The 17,103-nt window shown below is 39.1% G+C and overlaps 1 protein-coding gene across 2 annotated transcripts in view; it reads right to left on the bottom strand.

Annotated features, from left to right (window-relative positions):
- ANKS6 (ankyrin repeat and sterile alpha motif domain containing 6) overlaps positions 1–16,406 on the bottom strand; it is a 43,579-nt gene extending 27,173 nt beyond the window's left edge. For both annotated transcript variants that reach the window (XR_014025824.1, XM_081322770.1), the window contains exons 1-8: positions 16,036–16,406; positions 13,599–14,095; positions 9,959–10,003; positions 8,485–8,689; positions 6,551–6,657; positions 6,327–6,466; positions 5,763–5,967; positions 4,642–4,691 (exon numbers count right to left, since the gene is read on the bottom strand). Coding sequence is in view for 1 of the 2 variants with exons in the window: in XM_081322770.1 (XP_081178896.1) it covers positions 4,642–4,691; positions 5,763–5,967; positions 6,327–6,466; positions 6,551–6,657; positions 8,485–8,689; positions 9,959–10,003; positions 13,599–14,095; positions 16,036–16,379 (1,593 nt within the window). In the remaining variant the exon portion in view is untranslated. The remainder of the gene's footprint in view (positions 1–4,641; positions 4,692–5,762; positions 5,968–6,326; positions 6,467–6,550; positions 6,658–8,484; positions 8,690–9,958; positions 10,004–13,598; positions 14,096–16,035) is intronic.
- Positions 16,407–17,103: the final 697 nt, after the last annotated feature.

Below are 17,103 nucleotides of genomic sequence, written 5' to 3'. Positions count from 1 at the left end.
AATAACTAGCTGTGGAGGTTTCTGCCCCAGTAAATTATTCACTAATCCACACTTCAATATCAGTTTGAAGAATTTGAGAAACTCAAGGGGTAAAATAGAAAATAAAAAAAAAATTAAATGACTCAATGGTGAATTGAAAACAACTACAGCCCCATACTGGAACTTTTCTTTCTTTTAGTTTACTTTGGTTTCTGTTCCAAGTCTTTGCCTGTTTAGCCACTTTTTCAACTTCATTATACTTCCTAAGACAAACAAAGAAAAGAAACCCCTTCATTTCGCATTTCAACTTTTTTAGCTTTCAGCCATTCTCACCCTTTTTTCTATGAAGCAGTACTTGTCTCAGTTCACAGGTGTCAAACTCATCATGTCACGTGATGTGTCGCGACGTATCGCGACTGGGGTGGGCATGGTTTTGGTACGATGAAACCGGCCTGCGGGCTAGCAGTTTGACACCCCTGTCTTAGTTGAATGTTCAAGTCCCAAGTAACTTTTGATCATTCCTAATTTTTCTCTTTTCAAATCATTCTACTTTGTTTCATTTTATTGATTTTTTTTCTTAGTAAAGTTTGGACATCGCTATTTATTTAGCATTTTTGTTTAATTTCCTTCTGCATTGGTCTTCCAGTGGCATATCTGAAATCATGATCAGGTAATCTTCAACTTATGATCAAAACTTCAGTTGCTAAGCAATGTGAATCATCTCATGACCAGACCCAATTTTAGGACCATTTTTACCATGGTTGTTAAGCAAATTATAAAGCAAATACGGCTTCGCCAATTGGTGGAAACTGGCTGGGAAGGTCACAAATTGTGATCATTGTAATTTCAGGATATTGCAAGCAGTCATAAATGTGAGCTGTTTGCAAAGTGCCTGAATTTCAATCAGATGCCTGCAGGATCTGTTCGACTATCATAAGTTTGAAGATAAGATTGTGAATCATTTTTCCGAAGGCCGTTGTAATCATTGTTAAAACAAATGGTCTTAAATTGAAGATTACATGTACAAGAAACCCTTGTATTCTCTTCTAAACAACAGCATCTACAAGTTCCTTACCCTTATATCCCTGTAACAGATTTAATACATACGAAGATGTTCTCTTTTTCTCAATCTGTAGGCCATGACTCTTCATATTTGGAGCTACATTTCTCCAGTTATATTGATGGAAGTTTAGGATGGATCAAAGTTCAATAGTATTATTAAGCTCAGCAATAATTAAAAGAAAAAATTATACTAATTTTAACTGTCATAATTATTTATATATCTATTTTGCTTAGTTTTATAATACCTTTCTGAATAAAATGAATTAGAGTATAGCAATATATATATATATATATATATATATATATATATATATATATATATATATATATATATATATATATATATATATATATATATATATATATATATATATATATATATATATATATACACATACATACATACATACCAATTGGAGACATTATTCTGTAACTTCTAGCAGTTCAACTAGGTTTTCTACAATCCCAAGCACTCAAAATTATCCACTTTTATAATAGTAGTAGTAGTAGTAGTAGTAGTAGTAGTAGTAGTAATAATAATAATAATAATGATGATGATGATGATGATGATGTTGATGTTGGAAGGGACATTGGAGGTCATCTGGTCCAACCCCCTGCTCAGGCAGGAAACCCTGTACCATTTCAGACAAATGGTTGTCCAGTCTCTTCTTAAAAACTTCCAGTGTTGGAGCATTCACCACTTCTGGAGGCAGGTTGTTCCACTGGTTAATTGTTCTAACTGTCAGAAAATTTCTCCTTAGTTCTAGGTTGCTTCTCTCCTTGATTAGTTTCCATCCATTGGAAACACTGCTATCATGTCACCCCTCATCCTTCTCTTCATTAAACTAGACATACCCAATTCCAGCAACTGTTCCTTACATGTTTCACCCTCCAGTCCCCTGATCATCTTCGTTGCTCTTCTTTGTACTCTTTCTAGAGTCTCAACATCTTTTTTACATCATGGTGACCAAAACTGGATGCAGTATTCCAAGTGTGGCCTTACCAAGGCATGGTAAAGTGGTATTAACACTTCATGTGACCTTGATTCTATCCCTCTGTTAATGCAGCCTAGCACTGTGTTGGCTTTTTTGGCAGCTGCAGCACACTGCTGGCTCATATTTGTCCACTAGGACTCCAATGTCCTTCTCACAGTTGCTACTATTGAGCAAGGTACCACCTATACTATACCTGTGCATTTGTTTTTTCTTGCCCAAATGCAGAACCTTACTTTTTTCACCGTTGAATTTCATTTTGTTAGATAGCACCCAATGTTCAAATCTGTCAAGATCTTTCTGTATCTTAAGCCTGTCTTCTGGAGTGTTGGCTCTTCCTGCCAGCTTGGTGTCATCTACAAATTTGATGAGTTGCCTATCTATCCCCTCATCCAAATCATTGATGAAGATGTTGAAGAGCACTGGGCCCAGAACAGAGCCCTGGAGTACCCCACTATTCACTTCCCTCCATGTAGATGCAGCTCCATTGAGGACCACACGCTGACTACGGCTGGTCAGCCAGTACTCAAATTTCTAAAGCAATTTCTCATATACTGATAGAAAGTGAAGAGGAAATACTTTGGGAAACCATACTAACTGTTCCATTCCAAACAATCTACAGCATACAGTTGCTTCTTACTCTAATTATAGAAAAGAATACTATATTTTATATGGCTCTTCAACAAAATGATGTAGCTGCTATTTCACTGTTGAAATAACAGTCGATATGAAGATATGAAGAAATGCTAACTTAATATGTTAATCATCAACATTTTAGTTGCAGGATGAAGGCCTCTATTAACACATTAATATTAACATATAATATTAATATCCAATTGAATATTCAAGGAATAGTAACCAATCCCTCTCCCCCCTTTCCTATTCTAGTGATTGTACATAGAGTTAATCTCCATGGCTAAAACATGACTAATAGGGAACCTCCTGATATACACAATGGCTTTCATGTAAGCTGGTATCTGCCATATTGGGTATAGAGCTAGGCTACCCATTATATATATCCCTTGGACTGCAAGGCGTTCAAACCAGTCAGTCCTAGAGGAGATCAACCCTGACTGCTCTTTAGAAGGCCGGATCCTGAAGTTGAAACTCAAATACTTTGGCCACCTAATGGGAAGGAAGGACTCACTGGAGAAGAACCTAATGCTGGGAAAGGTTGAGGGCAAGAGAAGAAGGGGACAACAGAGAATGAGGTGGCTGGATGGAGTCACTGAAGCAGTAGGTGTGAGCTTAAATGGACTCCAGAAGATGGTAGAGGACAGGAAGGCCTGGAGGAACGTTGTCCATGGGGTCACGATGGGTCGGGCATGACTTCGCAACTAACAACAACAACCCATTATATATTTGTAAGCATAGACACAGTCTCCTCATATATATAAACAGTGTACAGGTAGTCCTCATTTAGAGACTGCCTCATTTAGCCACTGTTTGCAGTTACGATAGTAATAAAAAATAATTTTGTGACCAATCCTTATATTTAAGACAACTGCATATCTGTAAAGCAAAGAAAAGCTGAAGTAAGATCATAAATGTGTTCATGATTTCACTTAGCGGCAACTTAACAACTGAGTTGTTGGTTCCAACTGTGGTCACTAAACAAGGACTACCTGTAACTAGGTATAAAAAAGCAAGGATGCAGCCTTGAAGAAGGAACATAGTTGCAATTACTAAAGAGCATCCTGTCATACAGCATCACAGTCTACTTTGGAAGCATCACTGCTTCAGATAGGAAGGCAGTGCAGAGTGGTGAGGATGGTTGAAAAGATCATTGGCAGTTCCCTCCCTTTCATGCAGGACATAGCACATAAGCGTTTCTTGAGCACCGTCCGCAAGATTGTCTGGGACACTACACATCCTCTTCACGACCTGTTTTCCTTGTTACCTTCTGGGTGGAGGCTTCGTGGTATCCGAAGCAGAACATCCAGATTCAGTCACAGCTTTGTTCCATGCAGTATTAACCTTGTGAACTCTAAAGCTTTCTCGTTCTGTTATGTATTCAAGATGGACAGTGAATAATATTTATATGTTACTTATATGCAAGGGTGTAGGTCTATACATACGTTGTATATAGTATGTTTGAAATGTGTTATATATGTGTTCACTTTGAGAGGAAGCAACTAAATTTCATTTTTAATGTGTGCCATTGTGCCCACAGGAAAAAAAAATGACAATAAAGGTTATCTATCTATCTATCTATCTATCTATCTATCTATCTATCTATCTATCTATCTATCTATCTGATAGAGAGGAAGTGGTGAGAAAGAAGTTGAAAATTGTCCTACCTAAGTTCTCTTGGCTATAAGATGGGGACAGAGAAACTCCATGGCCTTTCAAGATTCTGTTATTATATTCTACATCAATAAGAGTTCCAAGTGTCTAGTCAGTTTTGTCTCCTGGCTCAGCTTGTTGCCTCCTGTGGCAAAGGACTGACACTTTGAGGGGAGGGGATGTTCATCATTCTTTATAAATTGAACTGAAGACACAAAGGAAATGCTTGAACAGAGCTAGTGGTTCCTTTTTGCACAAAGTTGCTAGTCAATCCGCCAACATTTGATACTGTACGTTATAGTAGCTGTATAAGCTGACTTACCACAGTGGTCAAAAAATCATCATCCTTTCCAGACTTGGCAGTATGGATAACTGAAGGGAAAACATATCCACACCAATGTTAATTGTGCCATTGTAAACCTACAAAATAATTTTTGTTCAAAAAAAGTAGCATACATGCCACTACAATTTCTCCTAGTAATACAATGACTCAGTTCAATTAAGAATACAATTCACTGTATTTTATGAATTCCTGTGTTCATTTACACATTAAAAAGACCATTTAAAATATAAATAGACATTTTCTACAGCCCTAAACATACAGGAGTTTTCTTTTTATCTCTATTGCTTTTAAAAATACAAAGTTACTATAGGTGTGTCCTGATCTTACATGGGATTTTCAACATCCTCCAAACAAGAAACTAATGGGATCCATGCTTATGTAGTATTATGTACTATTAAGCCACTCACAGACCCTTCAGTCTTCAATGTCTAAATTACTGTACTTGCACTCAAGAAAAGTTAGGATGATATCATATCTACATTACAAAAATCAGTTATGGCAGCAATTATAGCTGGATGGCAGCAAATAATTAGAATTTTCTGGCAATCTGTTTCCATTGTTGGTGCTAGTTACATTGTTTAGGAAAATATTTATTATTCAATAAGGTAATGATTTCCAATTTCTAACAGGTTTTCATGTAAACATTGGGGTTACATAAACATTTGAAAGGGGCATCTCAAAAGCCATGCTAATACAAGTGAATCACCCACTGTAGAAGCTTTAAAGCAGCATGTTCTCTGAAAAGACTGCCCAGCTGATCTGAAAATTGTTACTAGTTTTTTTTTGCATGCACTTGTGTGCACAAAAAACATTCCCATTACCAGTTAGATGTAATGGCTATCCATGCATCTGTACACACAAAAAGTTTGGACAATCTCTGAAATAACTGTGCAAACTTTGCAGAAGCTTCAGCTGCTATAATGCTTTAAGAAGGGGTATATGTGCTAAAATGCTTTGTGGAGTGCCCGTTCAAATGTGTTGATTTAGTACATCAAAATCTGTTAAAAATAATTTCCTAATCTTCCATTAATCCAAACTTGAAATGTTTGATTATGCACGTGGGCGCACACAGATATACACATGCAGTTAACATTTGTTACCATTAGACTTGCTTTTTATTGCCCACGCTGTTGTGGCATCATGATTTACAGTACTATCATTTTGTAATGCAGCCTTCATTGTACAGTCAAATGGAGATTTTGATTCTTCTGGAAAAGGTGTAGATTGATTCACGGAAAATCCATAATTTAATGTTTGGGTCATCTTCAATTTGCGAAATCTGTTGGACATTCTGTTCCACCATGACTAGAAAAGAAAATATAATTCTGTTATCTTCCTTAGACATATAACTACGGATGATAATTAGGACTCTGATTTGAAATAAATTAGTATTAAGTTTAAGAAATATGCAGAAACTTGGAAAACATTCCTCTGTCCTTCCTTTAATCTCTTCCTTTGTCTAACGTTCATGTGAATGAAAAGGCCTTAGCAAGGAGCCAGTGGCAATGAAATAAGCAATGACATAGAAAAAGAAGAAAGTATTACTGGGAAAAAGTCTGAAATTGTCCCCCAAACTGACAGAATAGAAAGCAGCTGAATCCTGCTGTCAGATTTCTGTTCAAAACAAAAGGTGCACTGAAAAGGTAAATATATTATTTCTGTACCTTCAATCCTCCCTTGTCATCTGGCAACAATGGAATACCTATGGACTGCTTATTTCTGGAAAAGAGCGCAGTTACTTTGCTGTTCTGCTTATTCTTTTCTTGCATGCAGGCGGAGGCCAACAACCGCACAAGTTCCGCATCTGCAAAATTCACACAGTTTGGTAAAGTGTTTCTACTCTAACTGTAGCAAGACTGTGATATACAAGATAAGCACACAGAAGTACCTGGATCATTCAGCAGCATTATCAGGTCAAAGGCTGTATATCCATTTTTAGCACGCAGGTTGACATCAGCTCCTTGATTTAATAAATACTTAACAACTTCTTTATTTCTTTAAATAAAACAGAATATGAGCTACATACATATATTAAAGACAGATTTATTAGAAGATGCTACTAAAAAGAGATGAATTCTTCCTGCCTCTAATCTCTCTTAAACCGTTGTTGATTTCTGTTCTTTACATAGGTAGTCCTTAACTTACAACCATTTGTTTAGTGACCATTTGAAGTTATAGTGGCACTGAAAAAAGTGACTTACGCTTAATAACTGTAGTATCCCCGTGGTCACGTGATCAAAATTCAGATGCTTGGCAACTGGCATGTATTTATGACTGTTGCAGTGTCCCGGGTCATGTGATCACCCTGTGCAACCTCCTCCTGACAAGCAAAGTCAATGGGGAAGCCAGATTCATTTAACAACCATATTACTAACTTAACAACTGCGGTGATTCACTTAACAACTGTGGCAAGAAAGGTAATAAATTCACTTAACAGCTGTCTTGCTTAGCAACAGAAATTTTGGCCTCAGTTGTGGTTGTAAGTCGAGGACTACCTGTACCTGGTTCTTGTACTAAAGCTCTCTGTAGTAGTAAAGAGATTGTGTCACTTAGTATCACATCTGCATTTCAACTCAGTTATCATCAATAATTCTATGGCTTGCTTAACATATTGCTTGTCCAAACTGATGTTTATAACTTACTGTAGCCCTCATCTCTAGAAGTAATTAGAATTTTCTGATTATAGGTTTATCTATTTGCAGTCAACCACCATCAAATGAATTCTACTTCCCAGACATAACACTCTAACTCAGAGGTCCCCAACCCCCGGGGCCGCAGCCCATTACCAGGCCTGGCCTATTTGCAACCAGGCCACATGAGCAGCAGACCGGCACGCACACACGTACATCTCAACTTATGCAAGCTAGCATGCATGCATGCAAGCAGCTCAACTTGTGTGCGCATCTCAACTTGCACAAGTCAAGCTGCACGCATGCACGCATGCTGCCCTACCGCTCACGTAGCCCAGTTCCCCTCTCCCCCCACTCCACCAGGCTACTAAGCCGCAAAGTTTGGGGACCACTGCTTAACTGCTACTTACAAGTTCACATAAAGCTGCAGCAACAAAGGTTCTACACTGCATTCTTGCAGTTTTATACAATGCATCTTCACTTGGCCTAAACAGCTTGGTAGCTGATGCCTATGTTCACCCGACGCATTTCTCCTTGATTAACTGAAACATGGTTTTCTCATTTAACTCAATTTTCAAGCTTCACACAACCCCAAAAACTAACCATACAGACTGGATTCATATAGCTAATTAGATGAAAAGTAACTGGCTTATTTGTAATTAAGTGTGTCGTACAAATTCAGTCATCAGAAACCTCAGCAATTATGTTCAGTGTATTTGAATAAATATATACAATAAGCACCACTACTATTGGAACTATTTCCTTGTATGCTTTGTCTGATAAATATAATTTTATCAGAAAATGGGAAGAAAAATGTTCCCTAAATAAAGATATCAGATAGACTTGTCGATAGATTGTAACATAAATAACAATGTTGTCTACAAATTCTACCACAGAGAAAGGAAGAACATATACTACTGCAAACATGACATTGTAGCTGTTAGCTACAGAGTAACTTAACTTACATGTCACTAAATCACAATTTGATAGAATGTTGAATAAGCCACCATTATGGCTTAGTACAATGTATGAACCAAACTAATCCTAAATGTTTATGTAATTGGGTTGCCATCATAAAGAGATTATAATTTCATCCCATGAGATTGCTGGGGATAATCAAAAGGCAACAGTAATTTTAAGGAAAAAAGGAAAAACTTCTCCCAAATCACATTAGCAAAATAAATGTATTTACCCATGATATGTAGCTTGCATTAATGCTGTCCAGCCATGGACATTATCTTGTTTGTCAATGTCTACATTTCTTGAAACAAGTAATTGTATAAGGGGCATCTGTCCAGTAACAGCTGCAATCATCAGGGGAGAAGCACCCTCGTCATTAATGACATTGGATTGTGCTGGGTCTTCATCAATAATTTCTTTCACCAGCTGAAAATTTCCTACAGAGAAAATAACATTGACTTGAAGCATTCAAAAGGTAATATAGTGATAGTTTTAGTTCTCTTTTTTGGCTATTAATTGATTTTCTATAGCTATATTAATCTTTTCACAGGTGGGTCCCACACAATTTGAGAACTTACTGTTTGAACAGAAGAGGGCTTGTAAAGAATCAGCCCTGAATTTTGATAAGGACTGAGTGCTGGCAGTATAGCAGGGGTGTCAAACTCAATTTCATTGAGGGCCGCATCAGCATTGCGGTTGCCCTCAGGGGGCCAGGTGGGTGTGGCCTGGGTGGGCATGGCCTACTGGGTGGGCGTGGCTAAAGTCCATATGGCCTACTGGGTGGGCGTGGCCAGCTCTACATCGTTCGCATCAAGGGTGTCTATGGAGGCCTGGGCAGGAGTGGGACAGATCTGAGGGTCTCTGGCAGAAGGAGGGTCTCTGGGCCAAGGCAGTGGGGGCCGTTCCCTCACTGTTTCCAGGGTGGCTTTGCGGGCCACATGAAACCACTTCACGGGCCGGATCTGGCCCCCGGGCCTTGTGTTTGACATGTCTGCAGTATAGTATATACCAGGGGTCAGCAACCTGAAACAGTGAAAGAGCCACTCAGAACCGGTTCCCTCACAAAAGGAAAAACTGGGAGCCGCAAAAAATGTGTGCGCATGCGCATACATGCGTGCAGGCGCAGAACAGGGTTTGACTGAAGAGTGGAGCCAAGGCGAGATATGCACCTACCCTGCATATTTGAATTGATTGGTTGAACTTTTTTAGTCCCACCTTTTTTTTTTTTGGACTACACATAGAGGACTGGGAGCCGCAGGAGACGGCTGAAAGAGCCGCATGCGGCTCCGGAGCCGCGGGTTGCAGACCTGTGGTATATACTCTGAACCTAAGGTCCTCTGGCTGGCATTGATAGCCCTGTTCAGTTCCTACTGGCAGGCAGAGCAGCCTAGGAAAGAGGGCAGAAGTTATAGGGATCTAAAAAAGAGTAAGAGCCAAAAAAGAAGAGAGAGATGGATTTAACAGAAAAATTGAATAGTTCATATGAATGAGGAAAAAGCAGAAGACTAGAAGACAGAGAAGGGAAATAAACTAATGGAACAGAAGGACAGAAAGAATTATACATAACAAGCTACCCAAACCAATTAACCAAAGTTCATATAACGATTTCAAATCTTTGGTTGCAAATCACTATTATACTTCTAAAGCAACTGCAGAGCCAGGTCTCAGATTAAAAACCACATGTATTAAAATTATAACTCTCTTACCCATTTTTAAAGCATGGAAGATATCAGGTTGACTTTTCTGCTTATCTAGTCAAAGAGGAAACAGATACACGTATATCATTTACTTATGGTAACACTACAGACAATACATTAGTACCAGCATTTTAAATGAACCGATTTATTAGACAATTTGCATTTCAATTTCTCAATTCTGAAAAGCAAAAGCAGCGAAAACATTGAATAGAATAACATGAAGATGCTTATTCTTGAGGATTGTTGAAGATACCAGAGTCCTTTTCTTTCCCCCTTGGCCTCTTAAGATGGCAGTTGTTGGCATTGTGAAAGGAATGTACTGTAGTGTTCTTTCTTTGAACAGAAAGATTACTGAGATAGTATATCTCTCAGAATGCAATGTTAAAAACCTTCAGCAACCTAAAAAAATCAGGGATATTTCCATTAATTTTTAAAACTTAGCTGTATGAAATAATACTAAATTCATTTAGAAATCATATTTATCAGATCACCTGACACCAAATACTATGGTAAGCAAAGAACAAAAATAAAGTATGAAAACAATCAAGAAGAGCAAAATGTTTCAGCTGAAGGGAACAATACCCAGCCTCAAACACACACCTTCCCATTCTTCCATTCATCTTAGTCCATGGCCTGGAGGAAGAACTAAGTCTTCAAGACTCTCTTGAAGGAGATGAGATGGTGATTACCTCCTTACCATTAGGTGTTTAGAATACAGGAAGACAAGGTAAACTATTAATTTATTATTTATTATGACTGGCAGTCCATAATTTCAGTCTTCTCTAGCCTAACTGAAATACAAAGGATTGTATTTCTTGAAATCTGCGTAGGTGACCGACTCGAGTGTAGCTGGGGCGACTAGGTTCTCAGCTATATTGAATGTCACCTGGCCGCACACGCACAGAAGAGTTGCGGCCTTCAAGCCATCTTCGTTAACTTGGTTAGCTTGCAGATAGTTCTCGACGCGAGAGATGTAAGAACGCCACCTCTCAGGATGCGCCACATCGAATTCTTCTAATTTGCCGACCTTGGCCATGGTGAGTTGTTTTCTTGTTTTCGTCCTCACAATGCCTTGTGCTGCTGTGCTTCTGTGCTGGCCCTAGGACAAATCCTCAGGGCGTGGTGGTCTCCAGCGTGGCTTGCTGGCAGACCGAGGGGGGGGGAAACGTAGTTCCTGCTAGGCTTTGATGCTTGCCTCACCCCCTAGTGACTTCTGGCTCTCTTCATTAAGCAGCACATCCCACCCTCGTCGCCACTGTTAAGTTTTCAGTTTGGTGAGGCATTGAATGAGGCAGAGTGGTGAAACAGCAACACGTTTATTCAGTAACAACAGAAACAGCACTAACTGCTGCTAAACTACTATTTATACGGATTGCCACTAGGCGGCAACCAATAGAATTAAAGCATTAATTCACATGCAAAAACGCACTTAACAGTCCTGGAGACAAGCAGTCTGTGTTTCAAACAACATGTTAAGCAATCACTCAACTGATTACAGCAATTAAGGCCAATATATTACATTCTGTAATAGAATAACATCCCTCCTTTTCTCAAATTTCATTATATTTTCATTTACTGTTGTCATCAAAGTCTTAACACTTTAAAGTAATGTTATGTCTGGCTAGTACTGCTAAGGGAGACTACCAAAAAGATATCGTGTTAGGTTAGTTTGGATATACAGAAACCCTGGGCTACATGAAGCAGAGTCCATGTTTGAACATAGTAAATCTCTTTACAGGCTTTCCAGGAACAACCTTTGCTAGTAATAATAATGGACATTAAACCTAACTACATTATGAATATTCAGCTTTAATGCAATACATAGAATCCATCTGAATCCACAGGGTAGATTCAAATGGATTAACAGCACGGTAGGGTGAATTGAAACTATAGTATGTCAAAAACCAGAAAAAGATCTCAGCATGATGGATAGATACTGTAGTACCAAAAATTATATATGAACATCCATAACCAAAAACTTCCCAAGAACTAACTGCCCAATTCATTATTAATATAATTTTCTAGAAGTGTAACAATATTCCATAACAAGATTGATGAATGCTAGCTACTCAGAATCCAATATTTCTTTATTTTAAAACAGAAGACAAAGGAGAGTGTTTGTGAAACTACAAGTATGAGTGAGTTGCTTGCTGCTTTTCTGCATGTAACTTTTCTCATAATTTTCTTTGTAGAATTAAGGCACTACAAGCCGATTTATGGCAACAATCTGATTGCTGAGTTAAATAATTTCTCTGCTTCAATTAGTCTGAAACTCATATTGTGTGTCTCAAATTAGTTATGCTGTGATTGAGAAATGTAGTAAAGGGACAGTTGTAATTCAGTTGTACAGTACTTTAATTGTCCTCAATTTCAATAAACCCATGCAGTCCTGAACTGCATATTGTTGCTTTCTGTGGTAATTGTTCTCATTGGGAGTAAGATGCTGAGAGTAGAAGGTAAAGTACTTTATGATTTCCTCCTGCAAAGAACCCATACTGTATTGTAGACTAGGCAATTAGAAAAAAAAATCCTAGGCAAATTACTCTTATATCATAGTGAAGCAAAACAAGTGTTTTACTTTAGACATTTATATCCAGTTATACAGTTTATAACCATATCCAGTTCTAATGCCTGATGGTCAAATATTGTTAAAGATTTTTTTTCTGATGTATACGCTGTGGTCATATAATGTTTCCTAATTCAAAGATGAGCAAGCAAATTATTTGTGACCTGAAACCATGCATTTCTTGAGAGATTAAGCCTGCTGAGGGCTGGAGAACAAAGTGGGTGTAGCCATGCATAAGGGCTGGACAAGATATCTTTTTCCCCCAGGTTTGTGAGGGAGGTAATAGAGGTGTTTCTTCATTATTGTTATTTTTTTAAAAAAAACATGTTAAGCTTCTGTTAAGGCTTACTACATTATAGGTTTTATCGTGTTTCCAGCCTTAAAAGGCAGAAACTGCTAATTTTTAGCAATTGTGGCTGGAAGGGATACTGGAAACTGCAAAATCAGAATTTGTGGCTGTATATACTGTGGTGTTAGGACCTGTTTAGTTGATTGCACATTATGCAAAAATATTGTCAGGTAAATAGGAATTAATACTTACATTAGTTTAACTATTAACAAACATTGCATATGAAATAAGCACTTATTTTATTTCAAGACAGCATAGTCTTGTGATGCATGAATTCAATAATCAAAAGTTTTAAAAAAACTCTTAACTTAGCAATATACATTTCATTAAGTTGCAATGTGGTTTGTTTATTTTGTGCATCCCCTAGGCATTTTGGATTATATTTTGGTCATAATTTACAATTTAATGCCAGGCATAAGCTCTGATAATACATAAAAGATGTATCATGTAGCTTTTGTTATTCTGGGTATAAGCACATGATGACATCACTTTTTTTTTAAAAAAAACCTGATATGATAAAGGATAATTTTTCTGAACAGAAAAATCTGGACTGTGTAAAAAAAGTAAAAAAGTAAAAAAAAAGAACAGTGACAGTTAAATATTTTATGTGTTGTATATCTTAGGCCTCAGTAGACTTGACTTAACTCACTATCCATTAGAAGTTATCTACCGGTATTAGTTTGCTAAAAAAACAATTATACCAAACCCCAAGATAAAGTGAAAGCAGCTCATACCTGTCTGAGGTCTAACTGTTGTCAATGGTGCCAAATAATCCATCATATCTTCCTGTTTGAAATCCACAGATATTTCATACGGTGTTTTATGCAGAATATTCAGATGATCAGGATTGGCTCCTTTGTTCATAAGCTGTTGGGCTAAACTAACTCTTCCACTAACAGCTGCCAACATCAGGGGAGTCCAGCCCACAGTCTTCACTGAGTAATTACAATCAGCTCCCCAGTCCAATAGAAGATGGACCACTGCCTCATGTCCATGTTGGACAGCCGTCATAAGGGGAGTGACAGCGGGCATTTCCTCTTTACTGCTATCCAAGCTGACACTCAAGTGATCATAATTGTCAACATAAGCACCAGATTCCAGAAGCAGCTTAATCACACCGATATGGCTGCCCCGTGATGCTATGGTGAGTACACTGGCTCCCAATTTATTCTGTGCATTAAGATCAGCTCCATTTTCCAGCAAGATGCGAGCCACATTTAGATGTCCAAACCTTTGATTGGAGAAAAGAAAAAGAAAATAATTACAATATCCAAGAAAATAAATGTGCGTTACTTAGATTTAAAAGGATTCTGCATTAACATAGCAAATATTTGTGTGCCGGGACCTCCCCAGATTCGTTTTCAATCTAACTAGAATACTGAGGCCAAGTTCAATATCATGTTTGCCTCAGCCTCAACACATCTCATGTGGCATTCCATCTGAACATGTTAAAAGAAAGATTTCTGTATTACTTAAAGCTCATACAGTGTATTGCAAAAATATGAGATTAATAGCTTGTATATAGTAACTATACAGAATAACAGCAATAGTTGTGGTAAAAGCAGATCTAGCTCTTTAAGTAAAGGTCAACCAATAAGCTTTGGAAGTGTTCCAACGTTTGAAAAGCAGAGTGGGATATCAAAACTTTTTGATAGAAGGATGTCTGTAGGCATTATTTTGATAAGTGGTAAAGTTGGAGAAACAAGACAAATTCAAGTATCTCAAAAGCAGTTTTCTCTTTCGCATACTACTGTAAATGACCTTACACTCTGCCCAAAGTGCTAAGGCCTGTATAAAAGAGCAACTCGGCTTTTGAGTATTTTACTTCTGCTATGTGAAACTACTACAGTATGGGTAATAAAAAAAATTAAATACTGCTTTTCTTTTAACAGTGACTCCTAGTTCTATTATATTTCAGGTTTTATTACATTTTTAAAATTTTATTATTCTTCCTTCAGTATCTCAGGATTATTCCACACATATTGTGACTGAAGGACCAGACCTAAAACTGTAACTATATCCAACAGAGCTGCAATTGTTTTAGCTTCCACTATCAAACCAAATTATTTAGCATCATATTTCTTTTTTTTTTATTCCAAACACTTAGTACCCAGGAAGTTTCATTAAGGCACAGCATGCCTAGATGGGAAATGTACTGAATCTTTCTTCAACCTCTGGTTTTTCTTCAACATTGTTTCTCAATGCTGTTTTTGTTTAGTCTCATACTAGTGAAGAGAGATGGTTGGAAAGAAACAAACTCAAATAAAGTGCAGTGGAAGGAAGCCAGAAACCATTCCATGCCACTGAATCTGAGATTAAAATGCCTCCCACTAATGCTTTATAAGAAACTAATAATAACACACGACTATATTGTACGCCGAAATATTGTAGATTTTCAGTAGTTTAGGTTTAGACATGGATTTGGTGGCTCAGGCATTATGTTTAGGCAACACACTTAAGATATAAAATCCTGCACCTGCACAATAAGGCAACATTAAAATGACTTCTAAGAGTCACTTTAGATATTGATGATATAAATTCATAGATATAAAGAGGTACAAGTTTGTTTACATATCGTTGCATTTCTACATGTGTGTACTACCGTTCATCTCTCAGTTTTTACCACACTAAGAAAACGGCAGCAATTTGAAAAAAAAATGGAAGAGAATAAAAACTGTGCAATAAGCGCAAACGAGTCAGGGAAACCAAAGACCCAGGAGAATCTAGTTGGAGAGGCAAAGAAGAGCGATCTGGAAACTACGCAAAAAGCCAAGATTCCCACTCGGCTGGGGTGAGGGGGGATATCTATTTAAGCAATCCGGTCTGGTCTGACGGGTTTAATTTTAATTGTGGTTTTAACTTATCTTCTACATTTGGACAGTAGGGCTTAATTTATTCTCAATTTTCTGTATTTGTGCATTTTGACATTTATGTCACTGTTCACCGCCCTGAGTCCTTAGGGAGAACGGCGGTATACAAATCAAATAAATAAATAAATAAATAAATAATAAAAGCAGCTTCAGGGGCCTCCCCACCAGCTGTTCCACCGTTGTTTTATCCCGAGCTTAAACTGTAGGGAGCGCGCTTGAGCCACCCAGCCAGGCCAAATCTGCCCAGCAAAGGACCGCTGAACCACCCCCCCCCCGCCCCGGCTTCTCCCGCCGCGCTAACCTGGCAGCTTGCATGAGCGGGCTCCAGCCGCAGTGATTCCGGCTCTGCACCGAGGCCCCCCGCCGCAGTAGGAAGCCCACCAGCTCTTCGTGTCCCCCGGCCGCTGCGAACTGCAAGCCGGTGTTGCCCGCCTCGTCCGTGCAGTCCACTGGCACCGAGCCCGGAGGAATGTCCGCCGCGGCCCCAACCCCACCTCCGCTCGACGAGCCGCTGCCAGCCTCCGCCGCGGCTTCTTCGGCGGCAGGCGAGGGTCCGGCTAGCAAGCGCCGGGCGCACTCGCAGTCTCCCTGGTCGCAAGCGCGAAGTAGCAGCTGAACGCCGGCGGGCACCCCGCACTCCCCCATCGGCCGACTCGGCCCCCTTCCGAACCCGTCCGCAATCCTCCTCCTCCGCTCCGCCCGTGGATAGAAAGAAGGAGGGAGAAATCCGACAGAAGCGCCAAGTTCTCCACAGTTGGGAAAGGGAGGGCTGCACTGCTGAGGCCTCCGGCAGGGGGAGGGAGAGAAGGATGGTTTCAATTAATACGGGAAGGGGAATCGGTTTAGGCCAGGGGTCTTCAAACTTGGCCCTTTTATGACTTGTGGACTTCAACTCCCTGAATTCCTCAGCCAGTGTGCCTGGCTGAGGAATTCTGGGAGTTGAAGTCCACAAGTCATAAAAGGGCCAAGTTTGAAGACCCCTGGTTTAGGAAGTCTTCTGCTTGTGACACAGCTTTCCCCTTTAATTCAGGCAACTAGGGCAGGGGTAGGCAACCTCGGCTCTTTTATGACTCATGGACTTCAACTCCCAGAATTCCTGAGTCAGCTATGCTGACTCAGGAATTCTGGGAGTTGAAGTCCATGAGTCATAAAAGAGCCGAGGTTGCCTACCCCTGAACTAGGGCCAACACACTAAATAGCAGCTTTATTTTTATTTTATTTATTTTTATTCCATTTATATCCCGCCCTTCTCCGAAGACTCAGGGCGGCTTACAAGCTTTAGCAATAGCCTTCGTTCTATGTATATGCCTGCTTGTTAGGGGCTTCTTTCTCCGACCCTGCCGCAGGGACTTCCTTTCGAAACAGGGTA

The sequence above is a fragment of the Vipera berus genome (assembly GCF_964194415.1).
Source record: "Vipera berus genome assembly, chromosome: 3".
Classification (NCBI taxonomy): domain Eukaryota; kingdom Metazoa; phylum Chordata; class Lepidosauria; order Squamata; family Viperidae; genus Vipera; species Vipera berus.
Note: the sequence above shows the minus strand (reverse complement) of the source record. Positions and strands in the feature narration are given on the sequence as shown.